This window comes from Aspergillus novofumigatus (assembly GCF_002847465.1).
Source record: "Aspergillus novofumigatus IBT 16806 chromosome Unknown P174scaffold_4, whole genome shotgun sequence".
Taxonomy (NCBI): Eukaryota; Fungi; Ascomycota; class Eurotiomycetes; order Eurotiales; family Aspergillaceae; genus Aspergillus; species Aspergillus novofumigatus.
The window spans coordinates 1,020,091-1,040,166 of NW_020194277.1; the positions used below are offsets into that span (position 1 = coordinate 1,020,091).

Below are 20,076 nucleotides of genomic sequence, written 5' to 3' on the forward strand. Positions count from 1 at the left end.
TTATATTTGTATAGCTAATATGGTACAGTTGTATATCTTCGACACCACCAATTGCTCGTAAACACCCTAGAATGGCAGTATTTTGATGTTGGTATGATGCAGCGCTAAAGCAACCCCTGTGATAATGGATGAATATCCAATGAGAACAGCCATGGCCTGCGTAGTATTAGCATCAATTGTGGAGATGCTCAGATTCACAGCTCCAGTCAGAAGATTGGCCAAAAGAAAGATCGCGAGACTGTTTTTGTTGAACGCCGACATGATTCGACTCGTAGCAAAATCGACTCGCTCAGATTCGCTCTCTTGCGTCGTTGTCCGATGAACTGCAGGAAAGCAGAATGTTTCGATCAGGCAGAATACAAAGAGTTGCGCGTTGTTGAACGCCGAAACCCAAAGGACATAGGGCATGTTAGCGAGGCGGCGCGAGACAGGGATATTAGCTCCGTATCCCATCGCGTAAGTGGAATTCAACACAAAGAGGGCGGTCCACGCTAACGCTTGCACGCCCAGGCTGATCAGTACGCGTCTCCTGGCCTGTTCTGGACTTCTTGAGGAAGACGTCCCGCGAGGGATTATCCGAATGCCAATCGCACGGCCAGCAAGAAAAATCGCCAGATAACCTAAGAAGGAGAAGACACCTTCGCGATTCTTGGACAGCAAGCTTGGCCCACGAGGGGAGACGAGAATGTAGCTCTTTAGGTCCGTTGACTCCAAGGCGACTTGATACAAGGCGGCGATTCCCACGGAGAGAACTTCGTATGACGGAATGAGCGTAGCCAGGGCGTCAAAGATCTCCACGAACGGAGGCAAAAGCCCCAACGTAAAGAAGAAGTTCCAATGCACGCCGTACTCGGTGACGTGCTCCGCATAGTCCAAGCCTTTGACGCTGTATAGCCGAATCAGGCCGAGGACGAGCAAAGGTATAGAGTGTCGCGTCGACGCAATCAACCTCTTGGTAAGAGGCAACTTTTTAGAGCCATTGATCCTGCTCTTGAGGAGTGAGCGAGCGGATACTACTCCGCCCGAAAAGACAAAAGATCCAACGCCCAGATCCATGAGTGATGTACCCCAGTTTTCTACCTTGGCGAATCGGCGAGGGAAAATGCGAAAATCGACAGCCAAAATAGCGATACACGTGATAATCATCATGGCGGCGCGGTAGGTCGTGAGAAATGGATGAATGGGTAGAGATTCTGGCAAGGCTGTCGCATGTTTCGGGTCATCTTTCCCAGCTACAGCGGACTGGCGAGGAGGCTTCGCTTTGACCGGTGTCCGAGGACGTTTCGTAGAGAGGAGTATCAGCAGAGCGGGAGAAATTAGAAGGAGGTTGAGAAGAAGAGGCGCCGAAGAGTATAAAGTGGTTGCGAACAAGATAGCTAGTACACAGAGCAGGAAATCAACGAGGAGGGCGGCGGCGCTGTAGGGAGTGAAAAAGGATAGGCGAGATTGTAGAATTGACCAAAGGAAGACGGATACCTGATCGATCGCAAAGAGGTTCGATTAGTCGAGAAGCAATGTAGACGAAGTAGCCACAATAAGATAGTAACACTAACCGAAGCAACCAGGGTGACGGCGTTGATTTCCAGGATGCTTCCTCCTGCAAGACCTGAGACAAATGCCTCTTTCCGAGCTTTATAATTTGGATCCATCTTGACTCAGCGTCGCGCGATTTGCACCTTTATTTGGAGGTAACTCATCCAGAAGAGTCAATCTCAACTACAGGCTGCATGAAGGAAGAATCGAAGAAGATACCAACTGTCACGTATCGGGCGGCCTCTGTTAGCAGCCTGAGAATTCAGGCATCAGTGCTATCTATGCTGCCCCAACAAGAGCCTCGATACCGAGGATCTCAAATCATTTTCTCCCATTATTGCTTGCTCTTGAAGAAGTAGGAAGATCTAAGAGATGAGAAATAGTGAATAATCCCACTCTGGGTTCATCCGACGTATCGTTACTGGACGATATTCTGGAGCTTGAAACAAGCGGCCGTATGACAGGCGATACCGAGAATTGCAATACATTCGTATCCAACAGTTTGTTTACTCACCAGACAGCATTACATCATGCAAACAAGGCGATTGCGGGCCGGAGAACCGTGACTGAATGAAAGCTTCGCAGTGGACAACCGAAAATGCAGGGATGACCGATAGATATCCTCAAGTGGATGACTGACTGCTTCTACTGATCCTGGTACAGGGGTGAGGAGGGTCCAGCTGTCGGGATGCTCGAGCTCATGCTACGATTTGATGGCAGTTGGAAGTGGGATATTGATGCGCCACTACGGCGTTTGCATTATCTACTCCTGTATTAGGTAAGGTATTGTCCGCAATGAACTTAGCCGCTTTGGAATCTGGATCCTTGCAAATCGATTGTGTGCGTGAACCAAACTCCTTCTCAAGCCCTTAGTTCAAACTATGCGGCCGGAAGCCAGCCGAGTCGCGATTGATCCACATACGGAGTGCGGCAATAAGAGATATTGACCCCGACAATTGTACTCTGTGCTTCGCAACGACTTTATGAACACAATCGATAGAGAATCAGGACATGTGACTTGGGCTCTGTATCTCAAGTCATCCTGCCATGGCGGACCTTGAGTTTTCGAAAGCAACCAGTTCAAGCTGTCCGCGACTGTTGACTATGTCACCATTTCCTTTTTAGGGCAATCGGGGTCAAGTTACGAAGCCACGTTGTTTATATGACTGAGTAAGGGGGTATCAGTAATCATTAGGGCCTATCCTGATTAGTCCAGTGGGTATAAAGGGGGTCGACATGAAAGCTTGGAACAAATGGACCCATTTCCAGAGAGGTAAGGATACTCCGAGTCTAAGCACTAACGGATTGAGCAATAAAAGTACGGGTACGGAGTAGTTAACTATGGTCTGCAGCCGTCAGGCCCCACATACGTCCTAGCCTTGATGTGATTGAGTGCCATACCGGTACATCTTCGGACTCGCCGTGTCGCCCAATTACTCAGAATCTATGTCTTCGCATCCAATGAGAACCAAAGTCGACTCAAGATTGAATAGTAAAGCATGGATGATCCTGAGGCGATTCTTTCCCGTTCCAAGCCGCTGTTGCGTCATGCATAGCTCTTCGATTATTGTTCAGCCAGCCTTCAGAAAGTTCAGTGGCCTTGAAATGTCTGATTCGGTTATTGAGTGCGCCGTGAAATTTTCCCGACGTGGATGCTCTAGCTTACTGGCTCTCTTGATTCTTGGCTCTGAGTTATTGCCGATGACCTCTGGTGGACGGTCTACATGCATCACAACCTTGCTCTTTCGCAGTCCGCAGACCCAGAAATACAAACAAACAAACCACAGGACCCTTGACCGGTTCACTCACTCAATGGTCAATGGTTTATCTCGCCGGAACGGTGCTGGTCAACGGATTCCTGCAAATCACGTAGTTAAAGGAAACTGGGGACGACGATCAAGGCTCCAGGGTCCCTCGTCACCCAGTCTCGTCGAATCCTCATAGACTTCCAGGAGTAGTCCCATGGTTTCCGCATTCTGGATTGCTTCCATAGTTCCAAGATCCAAGACATCTTTCAAAGGGACGCCAGATCAGATTTCCCTTCTGGGAATAGATCGTTGACGGATGAGGATGATGGACTGCTCCTTGATCGAAAATCTTGTGCAAAACACCTCGGCTCACAGATCACATTAGAGAAGAACACAGAGAAGGTTCCTGGACTAGCTGGATAGTGTCATGATAGGCACGCTTGTCGAAAATAATCATAGGTCTATGAATCCAACTATTAGAGGACAGGTGCAACGAACGTTCCCAAGCCAAGGACTAGTGCATGTTTCGCTTCAATTTTTTCCAAAAGCCTGAAGAAGCTGCACATATCCTTCACTCATTATTCCGGTATGCATTTCTTTCTCTTCTTTTCCTTTCTTTTGCGTAGTTTGAGTCCCTGCTAGAAGCTGACTTGCGATCATCCAGGTGCTACCCCTCCCCCAATGCATTATTGATGCAGTTGTTTCAGTAGTAGTCAACAAAGTTCGGACTTGGGGTCATCCTAGCGCTGGAGTTCCTCGGCGATATGCCCGGGGTTGGCCTAATTTCTAATGCTCCTCCGTGGCTCACCATGTGGCCATGATTCTCCAGGGCCCACTAACTAATTCCTTTAATTATCTACCCCATAGGTCAGGCAGACGGTGTAAGAATTAGATAATGTAATGAGCGCTTGCTGTCTATTCGGGGTGCCAGTTTGCAATACTATTGGCTGGTAAGCACTCCATAGCCAGTTCATAGCCTCGAGGGGTAGCAGTCGCCATCACGAATTATTCCCTCCTCGTCTCTGACAGTGATGCGCATATGCTTGGGCAAGTCTACTGCAATACCACTGAATGCATTTGAGCAAATGGAAATATCTGTGAGGGGGTCTGCCCATTACCAATCATCTGGCTCTCTTGATGCGAATCAGACGTGGAGCATACTCGTAGTCGGGAAGATCGGAAAGTGCAATGGCGCCGACCCATAGGCCATCAAAGTAGCCTCTTGGAGAAAGGCGCTATCCCTCTTCTTGCCAATCGCACAGGTTGTTTCGTCCTTGCAATTTGTTTCATTGGCGGCCCAACTGCTCGAGGGGATGGTTGGTAACCTGGCGACCCTATCTCCCTTTTACGAACTTGGCAGATATCGGCTGTCGCACTTGTGCTGACAACGCAAAGAACGAGTCCACTCTTGGGTACTTTTTAGGGCCGGATGCCCCTAACTCCGAGCGTATATAAAGATGCCGAACCTGGGGGCTCTTTTAGTTGTGGTCCGGGCGTTTCACATCAGACAAGTGGTTCGACCAGAGACGTTTCTTCGAGCGCCACAAAAGGCTTCTGGTCCATCACCCTGGCACCTCTTCCATCATCTATCTGATGGTCAGTAGACTATTATCGTCAGTGACCTTTAGACTAGTGTCTTGAACCCGGACATTTACCGCGACCCACGCACATGGAACGACCAAAGTCACATATCGAAACCTCGACTGCCATCTTCCGATTCTCCGGGGCCTGTGCGCAATCTTGTATGATAGGCATTGATATCGCTGGTCAATGCATGCGAAATCACGACGAGCACTTCCCTGACGAACAGGTCAGATCAAACGCGTAGCAAACAACTCGTTGTAAGCTGCAAAAGTCAGTACATCACGATGAGCTCTAACCAAGACACCACGCAACCGGCGACAAAGAAGCGAGAATCCCGCGCGGGAACTCGTAAAGTGACAACTCTTTCCGCTGAACAGCTGGCGCGAAAGCGCGCCAACGATCGAGAGGCACAAAGAACCATTCGTCAGCGTACGAAAGAACACATCGAGCGACTGCAGAACCAAGTGGCTGAGCTTCAAGTCAAGAATCAGCAGTTCGACGACGTGATGCGACGGAATGCTGCCCTGGAGCATGAGATTAAGGGCCTGAGGCAGCAACTGGCTATGCTCACTGGTAACCAAAGCTATAGCAGTACCGGTATGTGACTGGGAAGCATTTCCCATGCCCCCTCGAGCACAAATGGCGGCTGGATTGATTGCTAAAGCCTCGGTTCGACCTCACAGAAGGATCATACACCAGCCCAGCGGGAGCGACGCCTCCAAGTCATTACTCAGAGTCCTTGAACGTACCTCCGGTGTCAAGAGCGCCCTCTGTCCTCTCCGCCTCGAGCCAGATTTCTGTCGCGCAGGAATGGCAGACGTACGGCTCGACACGCTCCTCATCTATATGTGAATCATCAGATGCGGATTACAGCAACAGGGCCGAATCTTACGGGTTCGAGGCGCAGGCCCAGCCTCCTCATACAATACCCAACGCAATCCCGCACGCCAATTTCAACACTAACGTCGCCCACGCGCCGGATCCCTCTTTCCAACAATACCCCCAGTACTTTCGAGCCAGCGGACCGGAAAGTGCCCGTGGAGAACAGATTCTACGTCATCCTCAGCAAGCTTTGCCATACGTACCCAGCCAACCGCCCATGCCAATGCCGGATGTCCCACCAGATCGGGCAGCGGGCGGGTATCCAGTACTTCAAGGCTCGCAGCCCTACCCTCATCCCGTTAATCAGCCAGGGGGAAATCAGCCAAGGGGTAATCACGGCTACAGCTACGGCTGGCCACATCAGTCTTGAACTCACTCACCGGGAACTCCAAACATTTTCCACCCCGGTACCCGAATCTCATGGGACATTTTGAGTATCATATTCACTGCTCCCGTCGAAGAAGACTCGACGCATGTCGATGGAGCTAGCGCTTCGACCAGAGAGGCTCGACGCATGCTCGGAGGACTTGGTGTGTCACCGGAGGTCAAGTCGAGGTTGAGGCCGCTTCACTTGTAGAAAAGCTTCCAGTAGCAATGCTCCTTATCCGTCGCTGAAGCATGTACATCAGTGAAAGGACGTCGTGAAATCAATTGCGACGGGTTCTTAGGAGCAATTTCGAGTCGGTTCTCACCTCTATTCGCTCCAACGACAACCAAGATACTGAGACAGGACAGTAAAGGCAGACAAAGAGACGAGCTCTCCAGCACCGAAATACGCCCACAGTTCCGGCGCCGAAGAAAAAGGAATAATCTTTATCATCGAACCATGACAGCTTCATTATGTTCTGAAGCGAGGCGAAAGAAATATTCTCACTTCTATCTATAGCCGAAATGCTGATATCATACATGCAAAGTGATCGTCGTCAGCCTTCCACAAATAAGACTTGCAGGCGCTGCCAATAGGATAATGGGGTGGTTCTGCCGTCGGTCAAAGCCGACCCCCATCACTGCGCTCAAAACAAACATCCTATAACACACTTACGCCGACTATGTACGCAACGGAAACGGAAGGGGGTGGATAGGAGAAAAAGAAACAGCTCCGGATCTATTTAGTGTACTGCTTTTGCAGGAGCTTAGCAATTGTCTGCAGCTGAATGTTACTTGTGCCTTCGTAGATGGCACCGATCTTGCTGTCACGGAACATTTTCTCTGCGATGCCTTCACGGACAAAGCCCATGCCGCCCATCCATTCGACGGCGGAGCTGGCCACACGGCCCGCAACCTGCGAGGCGTACAACTTGGCCATGGCGGCGTCCTGGACAAAATCTTGGCCGGCTTCCTTCTTGCGTGCGGCATTGTAGACGAGAGCCCGAGCGGCAGTGATTTCGACGTAAGCCTGGGCCAGCTGGTGCTGCATGCCCTGGAAAGTGCCGATAAGCTGACCGAATTGACGACGGTCATTCCAGACGTAGCTGTCATCGATGTGAGTGGTACGTTGCGGTAGAAATAAGGATCTTGCTCAATGGGGGGAGTGTGGTCTTACCTGGCGGCGTTTTCCCAAGCACCCAATGCCAGACCAGTCATTTGAGCGGCAATACCGATACGACCCTCGTTTAGTAAGCCAATGGCGTACTTGTAACCCTGGCCTTCCTCTCCGAGAAGGTTACCCTTGGGAATGACAACGTCATCAAAGTTGAGCACGCAGGTGCTGCTAGCCCGGATACCCAGCTTCTTCTCCTTCTTGGCAATGGAGAATCCCGGGGTATCCTTCTCGACGACAAAGGCCGTGATGCCCTTGTAGCCCTTGCTGGGATCCAAGTTCGCAAAGACGACGAACACCCCAGCCTCCATGGAGTTGGTGATCCACATCTTGGATCCATTCAGCTTGTACCCATCTGCCGTCTTTTCCGCCTTAGTCTGCAGGGCGAAGGCATCGGATCCGGACGCCGGCTCAGAGAGACAGAACGAACCAACGGTGTCCGTAGCGAGCTTAGGCAACCACGTCTTCTTGAGCGCGGCGTCGGCCCACTTGTTAAAGGCCGTGTTGACGAGGGTGTTGTGCACATCCACCAGGACACTAACGCTGGGGTCGACGCGGGCCAGTTCCTCGATGGCAACAATGGCGGACGTGAAGTTCATACCGGCTCCGCCGTACTCCTCGGGAATCTCGATGCCCATCAGCCCTTGCTCGAACAGCTGCTCGACCAGTGCGGGGTCCATGACTTCGGACTCGTCCATTTCCCGCACTTTGGGTCCGATCTGCTCCTGTGCGAACTTGGAGACGGTTTCGGCCATCAGCGACTCGGTTTCGGAGAGATGAGTGATCGGAGTTGGGGTCAGGCTAGAGAGATCGACGTCCTGCCGCCGGGACGTGGTAGAGAAAGCATGGGTGCTGTAAATCGGGAAGTCAGTACATGTGAAACTCTTTGACCAAACCAATGTTGCGCCGCATGTAGAAATCAAGAAAATTCAATGTCGAACGTACCTTTGTGCCAGTCGGTATGTCAATGGCTGTCTGGCTGCGAGGCGGAAGGAGGGAGCGGTGCGGGACAAGGGCCGCAGAGCACGGGCGATGGATGCCATGGCTGAGTTTGTCAAATGGTAAGACTCTAGAACCGAAGCAGGACAATCCCGAACCTGTGAAGATGTGAAAGAGGGGAAGAGAGATGTAAAAGAGGAAGAGGAAGGTCCGAGTAGAATGTGGGGAGAAGGCGAGAGCGAAATCACGGGGAAAGCCAGCTCGATTATGCCTCGGTTAACCGCGGCTGTCCAAAGGGACCCTGACTGGATCGATGGCAGCGTGATCATTCGCTATTAGAACCCGAGATTGGCCATTCTGATAAGATGAAATATTCTCTAGTATCCTTGTCTGTTCTTGTGTCAAGAAAACTTTAAAGATCGTAAAATTCCCCTGTTGATGCTGTTGCACCGGTTTCACGAGATCTAATTCTATACAGCAACCAACCACGCAGTACGGCCGTAGCTATACACTAACCACCAGCTCCGGATCATAACCTTTTGACTGAGCAAAATAATAACCTCTTTGGTTCGCCACAATGCGTTTCCCAGTTCTGCTGTCGACAAAATCACAATTATAATGCGTATGTCCAAACGCCCATAAGCGCACCTGGGGTTTCTCCCAGCACGGCTCCCCAGTGAGATCTGTCGCGAAAGCCGACGTGATGGGACTGTTCCCATGCGCAGGATCAGTTGCGCGAGCGTCGAGTGTGGGACTGTGGTGAGTGAAGATAACGATCTTGCGATGCGGATCCGACTGAGCGATGTTGGTGACTTGGTTGTTGAGCCAGGCGAGATCAGCCTCGTGTGCGGCACGGTGGCTCTCCACATCCCAGTTCTCGATGTGGTAGAAGTCATTGAGCGACAGGGAGACGCGCTCTTCCTGGCTCTGTGTGATTCTGGAGTGAAGCGTGCAGCCTAATACTGTGACGTCTGGGCAAATTTCGTAGCGCGTTTGATCCATGAAGACGAATTCTCCGAGTTTATTTTCGGCATTTGTACTTTCTCCTGAAGCCTTCCTCTGGCGAATGCTATCAGAGAAGCGTTTCAGCTTGTCCTTCGCCGTGGCCCAAGTGGAATTCCAGGGCTCATGGTTTCCTAATATTAAGAAAACCATTTGGAATTTTCGAAGCTGGCTCTCAAGAAAGACGAAAAAACCGTCGTCTTTGACATAGCCAATGTCGCCTAGAAGCGCTAGATAGGGCGCTTTCGAAGGGATGTTGAATACGTCGTATGCGGGGGGAGCTTCCAGGTGGATGTCAGATACCAATTGAAAAGAAGCCATACTGATGCATTATCCCTAAAAAAGGACCTGAGCGCGTAGTAAGCGGTTATCCTGGGAAGGAGAATCCAGATTTAGAAAGGCAGCATCTCTTCCATCTGCAGCCGCCCACAAATATAGAGGTCCCTGGACTACGAAGTAATGCGTGGGGAAGCGCCGTTGTAAAACTCCGGCTCCTACTTCAACCAGTCAGGCTGCCCGGTGAGTGCTAGGGGTTTGAACAACGAATTATGCTTATGGATTCTTATCTAGGCATTTTCAATTCTAGAATCAGGTTGAAGGAAAGCGATCGGACAAAGAACTATGATAACTGACAAGTAATGCCGACACAGAGGGGCACCGCCACATGGATTATGGTTGGCTCAAGGGAACTCCGTCACATGTGAAAGAGGCTGTGGCAGTGCAACATCACTGATATCATGTGGCGCAGGGGTGCCAAGACTGCCCTGACGCAGTTGGCGGCATGGTAGTCTATTTAAATAGTCCTAAGAATAATAATGCACCCCCGCTCAGGACACCAAGACTTTTGCCATTTATCCTGTTATATCCACTACCCTTCTCCTTTCTCCTTTTCAATCTTTTTCACTTTATCTCATCTCTTTTCTTCTCTGAACTTTTTGTCAAGCCCGTTGTTCTTGAGTTGTCGACTTGTGCCTTCGACTTAGCAGCTGGAACACCGACGTCATCGCTTCCCCGCATACGAGCCACAGACGAAGTAACAGACACACATTTGATCGCAATGTCATCCCTCCATGACCCCAGACTCCTCTACAGCGTCAATAACATCCTTGCCTTCCATATCCAGAATGGCGAAGAAACGGAACTCACTCCATCCGGACCCCAGACCCTCTCTCTACTGATGGTTCCCACTACCGCTTCGACTACTCAGACCGGTGGCACAGAGGGGCCAGTAGAGGAGGACTTTTATCTTCACTTACACCTCCCACCTGAGTTGGACCTTGCACTTCCTGCAACAACGCAGATTTACCACCAGCCGCCGAATAGCTATGTGATTCCTCGTTGGGATCTAGGACCCGATGCGGGTGCGTTCATTCGCATTCAATTCCCCGGAATTGGGACCGGCCCCGATAAGGTGACGCAGGAAGATATCGACACCTTCGAATCAATTCTGGCACAATGTACAGCATTCCACGAGCGAGCGCCTCCACCGAAGGAGCACGCTCCGTACAACCCGGCCAGCTATGCTCCCGGAGAAGGCTACGTCTCCTCCGGACAAGCTACCTCTAGTGATGCACATGGAAAGATTGTTTTGGTTGACGAGGAGAATGGCAGTGTTGTAGGGGAGATGGAAGGATACCAAGTAGTGGAGCAACCTGGTGTGAAGCCAGGCTCCAAGAGTAAGTGTCCTTTATCTGTCGCTGACTGAGAAGTTTGCTAATGAGTGGACTAATAGGACCGGTGGAAATTCAGCTCCCTGCCGAGGGAGAGGGAAACAAAATCAGCGTCGGTAATGTGTCGGAAGAATACTTGCAGATGGCTCGTCACCCGGCATATAAGAACTCGACCCTTGTCCAGAAGTCTGCCATGGCATCCCGCTTGATCGTGACAGGATCATCGTACATTGGCAACGTCCTAACCAGTGGAGCTGAAAGCTTTACGAAGAAGACAAAACCCAATCCCAAGCCAATGACGTTTTCTGACACCACCCACGCACGATTTCGAAAGATTGGCACCCTCTCTCATGGCGCGGCAGATCTCTCCGCCAAAACCGTGGGTCAAGTTGGTAAAGTGGCACAGAGTTTTGGTGCCTCTCTGACCCGACGAGAGGGTAAACAGAAGGGTGTTGATAAGTACGGAAATGGCAGTGATTACAAGCCGGGGATCTTGAACAAGTCCTTGATCGCCTTCTCAACTCTGGCGGATGGTATCGAGCAGGGTGCGCGCAATGTGCTGACATCTGGCTCTGTCGCGGCCAGCGCAATGATTGCACATCGCTATGGAGCGGAAGCCGGTGCCGTGGCGAGCAATGTCACTGGCGGTATCAAGAACGTCGGCCTGGTGTACATTGACGCGTCCGGTGTGAGCCGCAAGGCTGTTCTCAAATCCGTCGCGAAAGGAATGGTCGTTGGACGCATGCGCGATGGTAAACAAGTTGTCGTTGGTACAGGTGATGGAGGCGAGGTGCCTCCCAGTGTAGGTGGCCCCAGCCAATCTATGCTTGGCGGACGAGACCCCGTCGCACGACGTCCGTCTCCCAGCCCTACACCACCTCCCGCTTATGGGGCTTCGGGTACCGTTTCGTTAGGCGGAACGGCTATGTCAGGAGGGAAGCGCTAGAAGTTGTTTGAAGCGTGCATCTTCGTCTTCCTCGTCTGATTTTGTATATCCTTTTGTCCGAACACTGGATGATCGGCACGATGGCATACATTTTGTTTGGTATGTACAAGGGTTTGGATCTAGGTTTGCCAATTAAGGCTATGACTTTTATGATAGAACTTTTATGAACCCGAGAACCGATCGGTTTACATGGTTTCTTAATACTTGTCAGCAATAGCATAGTGACTGAATTAGGAATGTTGAATATCACCGCGCAAGGACCGGTTCTGTTTTCTGTTCTTAGCACCTCGGCCAGTATGAGACGTCGAGGAAATAGGATGGGGGTACGCAAGGCACATTTGATATGCAAGTATCCCAGTAATGATAGTGGATCAAGGCAGTCAACCTTAAATTTCAAGGCAAACAATCCAAGGGATAAAAGTTATTGGATACTTGGTAGAAAGGCCATTGCTAGAAAGACTATCAGCTAGGGAGATCGATTCTTGATAGTTGTAAAATCCTGGCCTTATCCCTAGGTACCAAAATATCAAGTTCGAAGGATGAGACGCGGTCGGGTACCAGGAGGTGGAGAATCGTTGCGGAGTACCCTGGGTCTGGATGCTGGTGTGCTGAGGTGAGCGGGTGAACTTAAAGTAGCCCAAGGTTCGAGGCTCATGACGTTAGATTGATTTTTATATCCGGGAATGCTGCTGTTATCTAGAGAAGTATCTAGGTCATAAATCAAGTCTTTGGACAGGTACTGCGGTTAGTTAAAGATAGATAGACAGGCACTGATTGTGCATCTTGATTGAAAGAGCGGCGAATCGCCGTGGCTTGCAGAGGAGTGCAGATTGCAGAAACAATTTCAGATGACGATCGGCCATCCCCAGAGTCCTTACCCAAATTGGTTTAGTGGGAGTCGCCGTTCCGAGGATTTGAAACATTGGCTTCGTTGGGTGTGCCCCTGATTTAGAGGGGCTTATTATTGGTGCGCTGCAATTATAATAATAGGTAACCTAAGGCAGTAAGCTCCTATGTTTACCGTTTCATGTGTTTGTTATTGGGATTACTTTTCTAAATATATCAGTCAACGATGTTAGTATGGTTAAGTATCAACTGTAGTCTGGTATGGAATATGACAATCTACATACAGAGCAAGTACGTACCTCAAAGCCCAAAGTGGAGCTTCTGATGTGGCTAGTTGACTTCCGCAGCCTCTCCACAGTTGCTTCGATGTAAGGGGTTCTTGGTATTGTAGATACACGTTGGACTTCAATGCTGTCCTTGATGAATGATGAATGCTTTGGGTGTGTCCTTTCAATAATTAACCGAATTCGATTTGATTTAACAGTGATTGCAACTGAATTGGGATGTATTATCAAATGTTGGATACAGCTGCGATGCCCTGGCTAGATTGAGAAGTAAATTCTAGGTACTTGGTTATCCTGTCAAAACATCGTCATTCTCAGCCGTTGAGGGAATTATTCTTTCTCTTCTATGACAGCCAGCCAGGAATGCTCAATCGCTGACTGTTTTAGATTGTCTCTGCATGATTCTGAGATCTGAACTATGAAATCTACTCTCGACTTGATATTGTCCCCCTCGCCTCTGCGTAACGATAATTAACCACATCCTTGTTAATAAGGTCGCTTGAGTCGCCATAACTATAGCAACCATAAACCTTCAGAGGTCAGGGATCACTGAAGAGGTTAGAAGTAAGCATCCTTCAGTTCTATCCTTGTGCTCAAGGAAGGATTAATTCATCATTATGCCCAAGCTGAGTTGCGTTGGCATTATTATTACCTTATTGTACCTAACCTAGCGTGTACCCAAGTTCCAGTCCAGCAGTGGTTAACCACTTTGAGCTTCGGGGAAACCGTGCGGTCTCTAGTCTAAGCAACAGCGTAACAGCGCATCTCAATCTCCTCCTCTTGCCCGTTCTCCATCCACCCCTCTTACCTTCACCGTGTTTCTCTCTTCTTTTCACCTTTTTTGCCTTTTCCTTCCTGTTTCATCTCCATTAGTTCTTCATTTCTTTGTTTTCTGTTTCTTGCTTGTTTTTTCTTTTTTCCTCTATCGAGGTCTCGTTTCCGACCGTTGTCAGAGACTAGCTACCTTTCCTTAGGAGACTCTGCGACCCCCTGTCTGCTCTCCGACAAGACGACAGCTCACCACACTGCCTCGTCACCCCGTTATCGTCGCGCTGCAACTTCCTCTCTCGTCGATCATGGTCCTCGTCGCAGCGATATCTCCATCCTGTCAATTCTCTCGCCAGTGTTGAGCGTGTGCGCCCGATTGCCCTCGGCTTTCAATCCCATCACAGGCGAGGCTTGGTAATTTGTGGTTGGTTCGATCGCGCCTCCGAGGCTGAACACCATCTCCCCTTCCCGCCCGCGTTTGTCGGTCTTCCCGATCACCGTTCCTTCGAGACGCAAAATACCTTCTTCCCGTCGAGTTGCCCAATTGGGTAGGGGATATCTGTGAAGAAGAGGAGAACTCGAAAAGGTAATTCTGCAGTGCAGATATCGCCCACTCCTCTTCATTCTGGTTGCAAACGAAACGAAGAGGGCATAAAGAAAATCAAAAAGGAAAAGAAAAAGAGAAAATAGAGAAAACTCGGGAGCTTTTACCACGGGTTTTTCCCGTTTTATGTTCCTTGTCTTTCTACTTGACTGCTCAGATTATTTTATCGAACCTTCGTTCTTTTTTTGGCCTGGTGTCTGCATGTTTACTACATCGCATCAATACTCTATCGCAAGCAAGACCTGTCGATTGGCGTTATCCTGGTTTTCTCTCCCCTTGTCTCGTGCTGTCAGGTCGTCTGATCGGAACCCAACCATTGTTCAAACTGACTTTTCGAAATAGCCTTACTACCCGATTGGACAACCTGGCGGCATTCTGGTTACTGAAAAGTGGTAAATAACCATAAAAAAACGAATCTACCGAGCGCATTGGACGGGCAGGACAACATTTCACACTTGGCCGAGTCAACAGACCCCTCTGGAGTCGTACTCGTCGTACTCGCTTTACCGATCGCGATTGGTCAAACATAGACAAGACACCGCTCATCGGCCGCCCACGCCTGGAGAGCCTGTCTCGGACTGTCAACGCAGCACCTTGGATCTGTTTTTTTGCTGCGCCTTCAGTAAACGAAGGTATGTCGTCTGCTGCTATGCAAACGGTTCCTCAGTACACACACGCCCATTCCTCCGCTACTTATGTTTCACTTCCCCATCCAATCCCCGCTTCGACGTCGCAATACGACTATGCGCCGCAGCAGTTATTCAATAACTTACCCCGGTCAACGCAACCATCGCGGCGATCGAGTGCCCCTCATAGTGCCGTCATGAGCAGCGCGCTAAGTTCTCCGCAGCCATCTTATCCCCCGAGGACAACATATTCTTCGGCTATGAGCGACTCCCACGAGCAAGCTCCGCCATTGTCCACCCATGCATCCCAGCTTTGAACCCCGCACTGCCGACGCCCGGCCAGAATAGTAACCGAGCGCCCGTCTATCCCGACCTTCAAGGCGCTCCTCCCATCCCGCCGCCGAGGACATCTTCGACTCATCGGAGTCAACATGGTTCAAGCGCTACATCATCTTCCGGCGAAAGAGTCTCTAGTTCGCGCCGCAACAAGAGCAAACCCGACGATCGAAGCACCGGCCACCGCGAGAGAAGAGGCGACGAGCCTCGCTCGCACCGTTCAGCAGCTCACTCGTCTGAGGAACCGACGAGGGAAGCGTCCGGAATGGGATCGAGGCGAGTCCAGGCCGAGTCATCCTCAGCGGTCGACTCACGCTCAGAGGAGATGATGGAGACCATCCCCAGTCTGGGAACTTTGGTAAAGGAGTCCAGTACAGTTATCAACCAAGTGGTGGTGAGTGACCCTTCAGTGGACATCACGAGAGAGCAAGCACGGCAAGCAGAAGCGTCGATATCGCCATCTAGCGACAGTGCTCCGCCATCGGGACTCGCTTTGGTCGGCAGCGAGGGTGTGGATGACGGAGGGCGCGGCGGACTACGCAGTCGGCACGACTACAACGAAAACACGATCAAGCGCAAAGAGACTACGTTCGGTCAGTACGTCCTTGGGCAAACTCTCGGGGAGGGCGAGTTTGGAAAGGTCAAGCTGGGTTGGAAGAAAGATGGCAGCGTCCAGGTTGCCATCAAGCTCATTCGGAGGGAGTCTCTCGGATCTAATCCTAACCGGCTGCCCAAGATCTACCGAGAAATCTCCATTCTTCGCGATCTCCATCACCCGAATATCGTTCGACTCCACGAAATGGTGGAGACCGATCGCCATATCGGTATTATTATGGAATATGCATCAGGTGGAGAGCTCTTTGACCACATTCTGAACAATCGTTACCTCAAGGACAGTTCGGCCCGGCGCCTCTTCGCCCAGCTCGTATCAGGTGTGGGGTATCTTCATAAGAAAGGCATCGTTCATCGAGATCTCAAACTGGAAAACCTGCTCCTGGATCGCAACCGCAACATCATCATCACGGATTTCGGCTTCGCGAATACATTTGACCCAAGCGACGAGTTGGGCGAGGAGATCGAATACAATCTCACCAACAAGGAGTTTGTGAAGCGAATGCGCTTAGATAAGCCTAACGCCAAAGGCATGAGACGGGGCGACCTGATGCAGACCAGCTGCGGAAGCCCGTGTTATGCGGCCCCCGAACTGGTGGTGAGTGATTCACTGTATACAGGGCGCAAAGTGGACGTCTGGAGCTGCGGTGTAATCTTGGTAAGTTGGCACAGACTTTCTTTGTCCTCTGGATGACATGCTAACCCATTTGGTAGTATGCTATGTTGGCTGGCTATTTGCCTTTCGATGATGATCCAGCAAATCCAGATGGCGATAACATCAATCTGTTGTACAAGTATATTGTCAGTACACCGCTGACGTTCCCGGAATACGTGACGCCACACGCTCGCGATCTTTTGAGACGGATATTGGTGCCAGACCCGCGCAAACGAGCAGACCTTTTCGAAGTGGCTCGTCACAGTTGGCTCAGCGAATTTTCCCATGTTGTGTCTCACATTACGAGCAGTACAACCAAAGTTGCGGACATTGCCGACACAACAGTTCCTCCTGGTCAGTTTCCAAACACGCGCTCTCGGAGCCTGACGCTAACTTATCTTCGTGTTTTGCAGAAAGTCATAGGGAAGCCCCAGCGCTGGCTCGCAGTGCCTCCGTCAGAGAGCCTCCGAAAGCATACCAGAGCTCGATACCTACGGTTGGAGGGCTTGTGCATCAATCCGGAGACATTTCCCAAGAGCCGTCCGTCGATCGGTCAAAGACTTCTCGGGACACAAAACGGCGAACGGTGCAAGTTGAATATGTCGCCCCCCAGTCTCAGACAGCAAGAGGAGAAAGTCCTTCCGCGCCAGAATCCCCGAACGCGAAGCCATCCGGAGTCGAAGCCGTACTTCCAGCCGCAAGGCCTGGCAGTCGAGATGCGACGGCGAATACACAAGCAGGCGCTCTACCCTCGGGTGTTCATATGGAGCAGCGCTCAACACGGGCTGGAGAACCCAAGGCACCCGCTGGCTCGGTGCCGCCTGCGCCAGGGCATTTGCCTCGGTCGACCTCTGACAGCACCGCCCTCACGGGAACGCACACGACAATGCCTCCGACGCAAGCCACGCGGCCTACGACGGGCGCCTCAATGGCCTCGTTCAATACTGGTCGCTTGCCCTCTCGGGGTTCATACGGACAGCCTGTGGCTCCTACTGTTGCGGCAACCAATGCACAGGGTCGCCTTGCCCAGCCGAAGAGCAAGCAATATGTGATCTCGGCGCCAATCCCTCAGGACTCCTCGCAACCCGCTGCCATGTCGATCGGACGTCCAAGCACACAGGCCCTCCCAGCCAAATTCAACACCACCCCTCGGCAGGAACCACCCAAGGGTCATAAGAGATCCAATACCGTCTCCGGCATTGGCGAAAAGCTCTTTGGGCGATCAGGATCCATCTTTGGCGGTCGTGGAACACAGACCGCTCCTCGTCAGAAGCCCAGCAAGCGGTATCCCCAACAAGCATGAGGGATCCATTTGCCGGAGAGGAAATCCGAGTCTCCATGGATTCCCGACGGTCCATTCAATATGGATCTAACCGGAAGATGAGCGAAACTGGTGGGGAGAATAGGCCACGCCGGTTTTCCTTGCTACCAGCATCTTTCTCCCTCAGGGGTTTGTCCTCGAGCCGATCGCAGACTCCCGAAGAGGAATCCCAAACGAGTCGCTCCACTGATCAGCGAGTCCAGCAACGTCCGTCGGCCGGAGTCATTCGCCCTCGAGCGCGCGCCACAAGCTACGGAACGCAAGATGCCATGGGTATGGTGTCTGATGGCCCAGGGGAGGGGGTATTGGCCTCAGAGGAGCCGGTCAACTACCAAGCCCGTATTGATCAACAATTCGCGGAGTTGCACGGTTTGCAATCCGCGGCGTACCAACCTACCTCGTACAGCAGCCCATCGGCCGAGCAAGTATACCATAATGACAACGATCATCAATACAGATATCAATACGCCAATCACTCGACGCCGAATTACTATGATGAGTATAACAATGAACCTCGGCCGTCAATGCAGGCCGGCCGGGCGGGAAGAGGTTCCAACGTTCTGCAGAAGAACAATAGGAAGTTTGCCGATGCTTACGAGTACGAACGAGACCCGTCTCATCACTCCGGCAGCTCCGGTGCGGCCAGGAAAGTGATGGACTTTTTCCGTCGAAGAGCTAAATCCAGGGCCGGTGATGACCGTTGATTCAGGTCTTCTCTTTTGGTGAATCAGGTTCTTTCGGTTTCCTCGTCCGTTGACACGCGCGAACTGTACCACCATTCTTAACCCGAACCGTGGCAAGACCAAGCCGGTCCGGTGTAAATTTTAATTGCCCCCTTTTTCCCTTTCTTCCTTGTTCATCTACCTTTCTTCTCGGGAACCGAGATTCTTGCAAAATATCCCCATGACTTTCTGTGCGGCGAGTCCGAAGGCGGATATGCGAGAAGCTGTGTCACCCATCAGAACAGGATGGATGATACAAGCCGACACTCAGGCCAAGCTTTGAAACACACGAGAAGGAGGAATTGCGTCTACCAGGCTCTAAGAAGAAGTCCAACATCGCAAGAGAGCAGTATGGTCCTTTGGATACCCCTTTGATACCCAGCTTGTTGTCTGCTTCTGTTGCTTGCCGCATGGGTTTATCCTCGCATTGTCTAGCGACCATTTGTTCCCGCATACATACATAGCCTTTATCTAGCATATGGCGCTTTTTCTCCCCTTTTTTATTTATTTTTTTTTCCCCTTTTTATTTCCTTTGTCAAGAATACATTTCCTTTCCTGTGTCCAAATTATTTGTTTCCTTTCCCCTGTTACTATAGCCCCTAAGTGTAAATTGATCCTGTGTCTGATCCTACTTTTCATGGCGAGGTTGGCTTTCGCTTCGCTTCTTTAGTTCACTTTCCGGTGGTCATGATGCTCCTACACAGTCAGGTGATCTTCCTAGTGGTGTGAGGTTGGGATGAGTACTAGCTCTCTTGTCCAGGATCATGTCAGAGTAGTATAATATCATCACCCTTGAGGTATAATGATTGCACCATACTCCTCTTGTGGTCAGTAGGCTTATGTTTCGACACTTATATCGTTGATTAGATGTGCTCTGGTCTGCATATGTGATGACCAGTACCTTTGATATTCAAATGTAGAGAGAACAAGTCCATCCGGCATGTGATTGAACCTGAGCAAGAGTATATGTGAACTATAGGTAATTCTCTCGATCATCAGCTAGTGACAAATGGAATAATTCCATCATTGGTCAGCCACAGATGCAATGATAAGCCTTACAGAGTACAGATAGCCATGGCGGAATACCCTGGATAAACATTCTTCATACAGACTGCCCTCCCCCGTACTTCCGTCGTCCACCCTTCTGAGTAGATACTGTAGACAGACCCAGCAGGAAAGGGGTCAAGCCAAGATGCAAGCCAAGAGGATCGCCCCTAGTCAGCGCATCGAGCGCTCCTTGTCAGTAGACAGTGTACTCTGCTCTTCCTATCCTATCCAGGGGGGCTATCTCATTTGAATGCAAACGCTATTGCAGAGAAATTGAGGGTCCATTCTACGTAAGACTTCTGAGCAGATATCTGCGTCTCTCGGTCAATGATGGACGAATGTTCTCGAATCTAAGAGTACTTAGGTAGTGCTTATCCAATTGTGCAGATTCAGGTTCAGGTAGGTGGTGCG

At 50.7% G+C, this 20,076-nt stretch overlaps 7 protein-coding genes across 7 annotated transcripts; 4 read left to right on the forward strand and 3 right to left on the reverse strand.

Moving 5' to 3' along the window:
• Positions 1-2: 2 nt before the first annotated feature.
• Positions 3-1,903, reverse strand: gwt1 (putative GPI anchor biosynthesis protein Gwt1). Its single transcript, XM_024823420.1, has 2 exons — positions 1,554-1,903; positions 3-1,476 (listed from the first exon to the last, which is right to left on the reverse strand). The coding sequence occupies exons 1-2, from the start codon at positions 1,647-1,649 to the stop codon at positions 67-69; spliced, it is 1,506 nt and encodes a 501-aa protein (XP_024682437.1). The 5' UTR covers positions 1,650-1,903; the 3' UTR covers positions 3-66.
• A 951-nt stretch (positions 1,904-2,854) lies between these two features.
• On the forward strand, positions 2,855-3,645 carry P174DRAFT_162787 (uncharacterized protein). The gene has a single exon (XM_024821209.1). It carries the CDS (start codon positions 2,980-2,982, stop codon positions 3,475-3,477), a length of 498 nt encoding a protein of 165 aa, XP_024682438.1. The 5' UTR covers positions 2,855-2,979; the 3' UTR covers positions 3,478-3,645.
• A 1,504-nt stretch (positions 3,646-5,149) lies between these two features.
• Positions 5,150-6,287, forward strand: P174DRAFT_484700 (bZIP transcription factor; the record flags this gene model as incomplete). The annotated part of the gene is made up of 2 exons (XM_024830763.1): positions 5,150-5,462; positions 5,549-6,287. 2 exons carry the CDS (start codon positions 5,150-5,152, stop codon positions 6,115-6,117), a joined length of 882 nt encoding a protein of 293 aa, XP_024682439.1. The 3' UTR covers positions 6,118-6,287.
• Positions 6,288-6,852: 565 nt separating this feature from the next.
• Positions 6,853-8,330, reverse strand: P174DRAFT_370078 (acyl-CoA dehydrogenase; the record flags this gene model as incomplete). The annotated part of the gene is made up of 3 exons (XM_024822307.1): positions 6,853-7,219; positions 7,291-8,139; positions 8,233-8,330. The coding sequence occupies 3 exons, from the start codon at positions 8,328-8,330 to the stop codon at positions 6,853-6,855; spliced, it is 1,314 nt and encodes a 437-aa protein (XP_024682440.1).
• Positions 8,331-8,620: 290 nt separating this feature from the next.
• On the reverse strand, positions 8,621-9,780 carry P174DRAFT_441108 (Ser/Thr protein phosphatase superfamily). The gene has a single exon (XM_024827230.1). The coding sequence runs from the start codon at positions 9,547-9,549 to the stop codon at positions 8,731-8,733; it is 819 nt and encodes a 272-aa protein (XP_024682441.1). The 5' UTR covers positions 9,550-9,780; the 3' UTR covers positions 8,621-8,730.
• Positions 9,781-10,132: 352 nt separating this feature from the next.
• P174DRAFT_441109 (senescence-associated domain-containing protein) lies at positions 10,133-12,118 on the forward strand. Its single transcript, XM_024827231.1, has 2 exons — positions 10,133-10,904; positions 10,961-12,118. Exons 1-2 carry the CDS (start codon positions 10,286-10,288, stop codon positions 11,842-11,844), a joined length of 1,503 nt encoding a protein of 500 aa, XP_024682442.1. The 5' UTR covers positions 10,133-10,285; the 3' UTR covers positions 11,845-12,118.
• Positions 12,119-14,980: 2,862 nt separating this feature from the next.
• P174DRAFT_459987 (putative serine/threonine protein kinase (Kin4)) lies at positions 14,981-18,600 on the forward strand (the record flags this gene model as incomplete). The annotated part of the gene is made up of 5 exons (XM_024829827.1): positions 14,981-15,264; positions 15,321-16,578; positions 16,635-16,929; positions 16,989-17,859; positions 17,880-18,600. The coding sequence occupies 5 exons, from the start codon at positions 14,981-14,983 to the stop codon at positions 18,598-18,600; spliced, it is 3,429 nt and encodes a 1,142-aa protein (XP_024682443.1).
• Between the last annotated feature and the right edge of the window lie 1,476 nt (positions 18,601-20,076).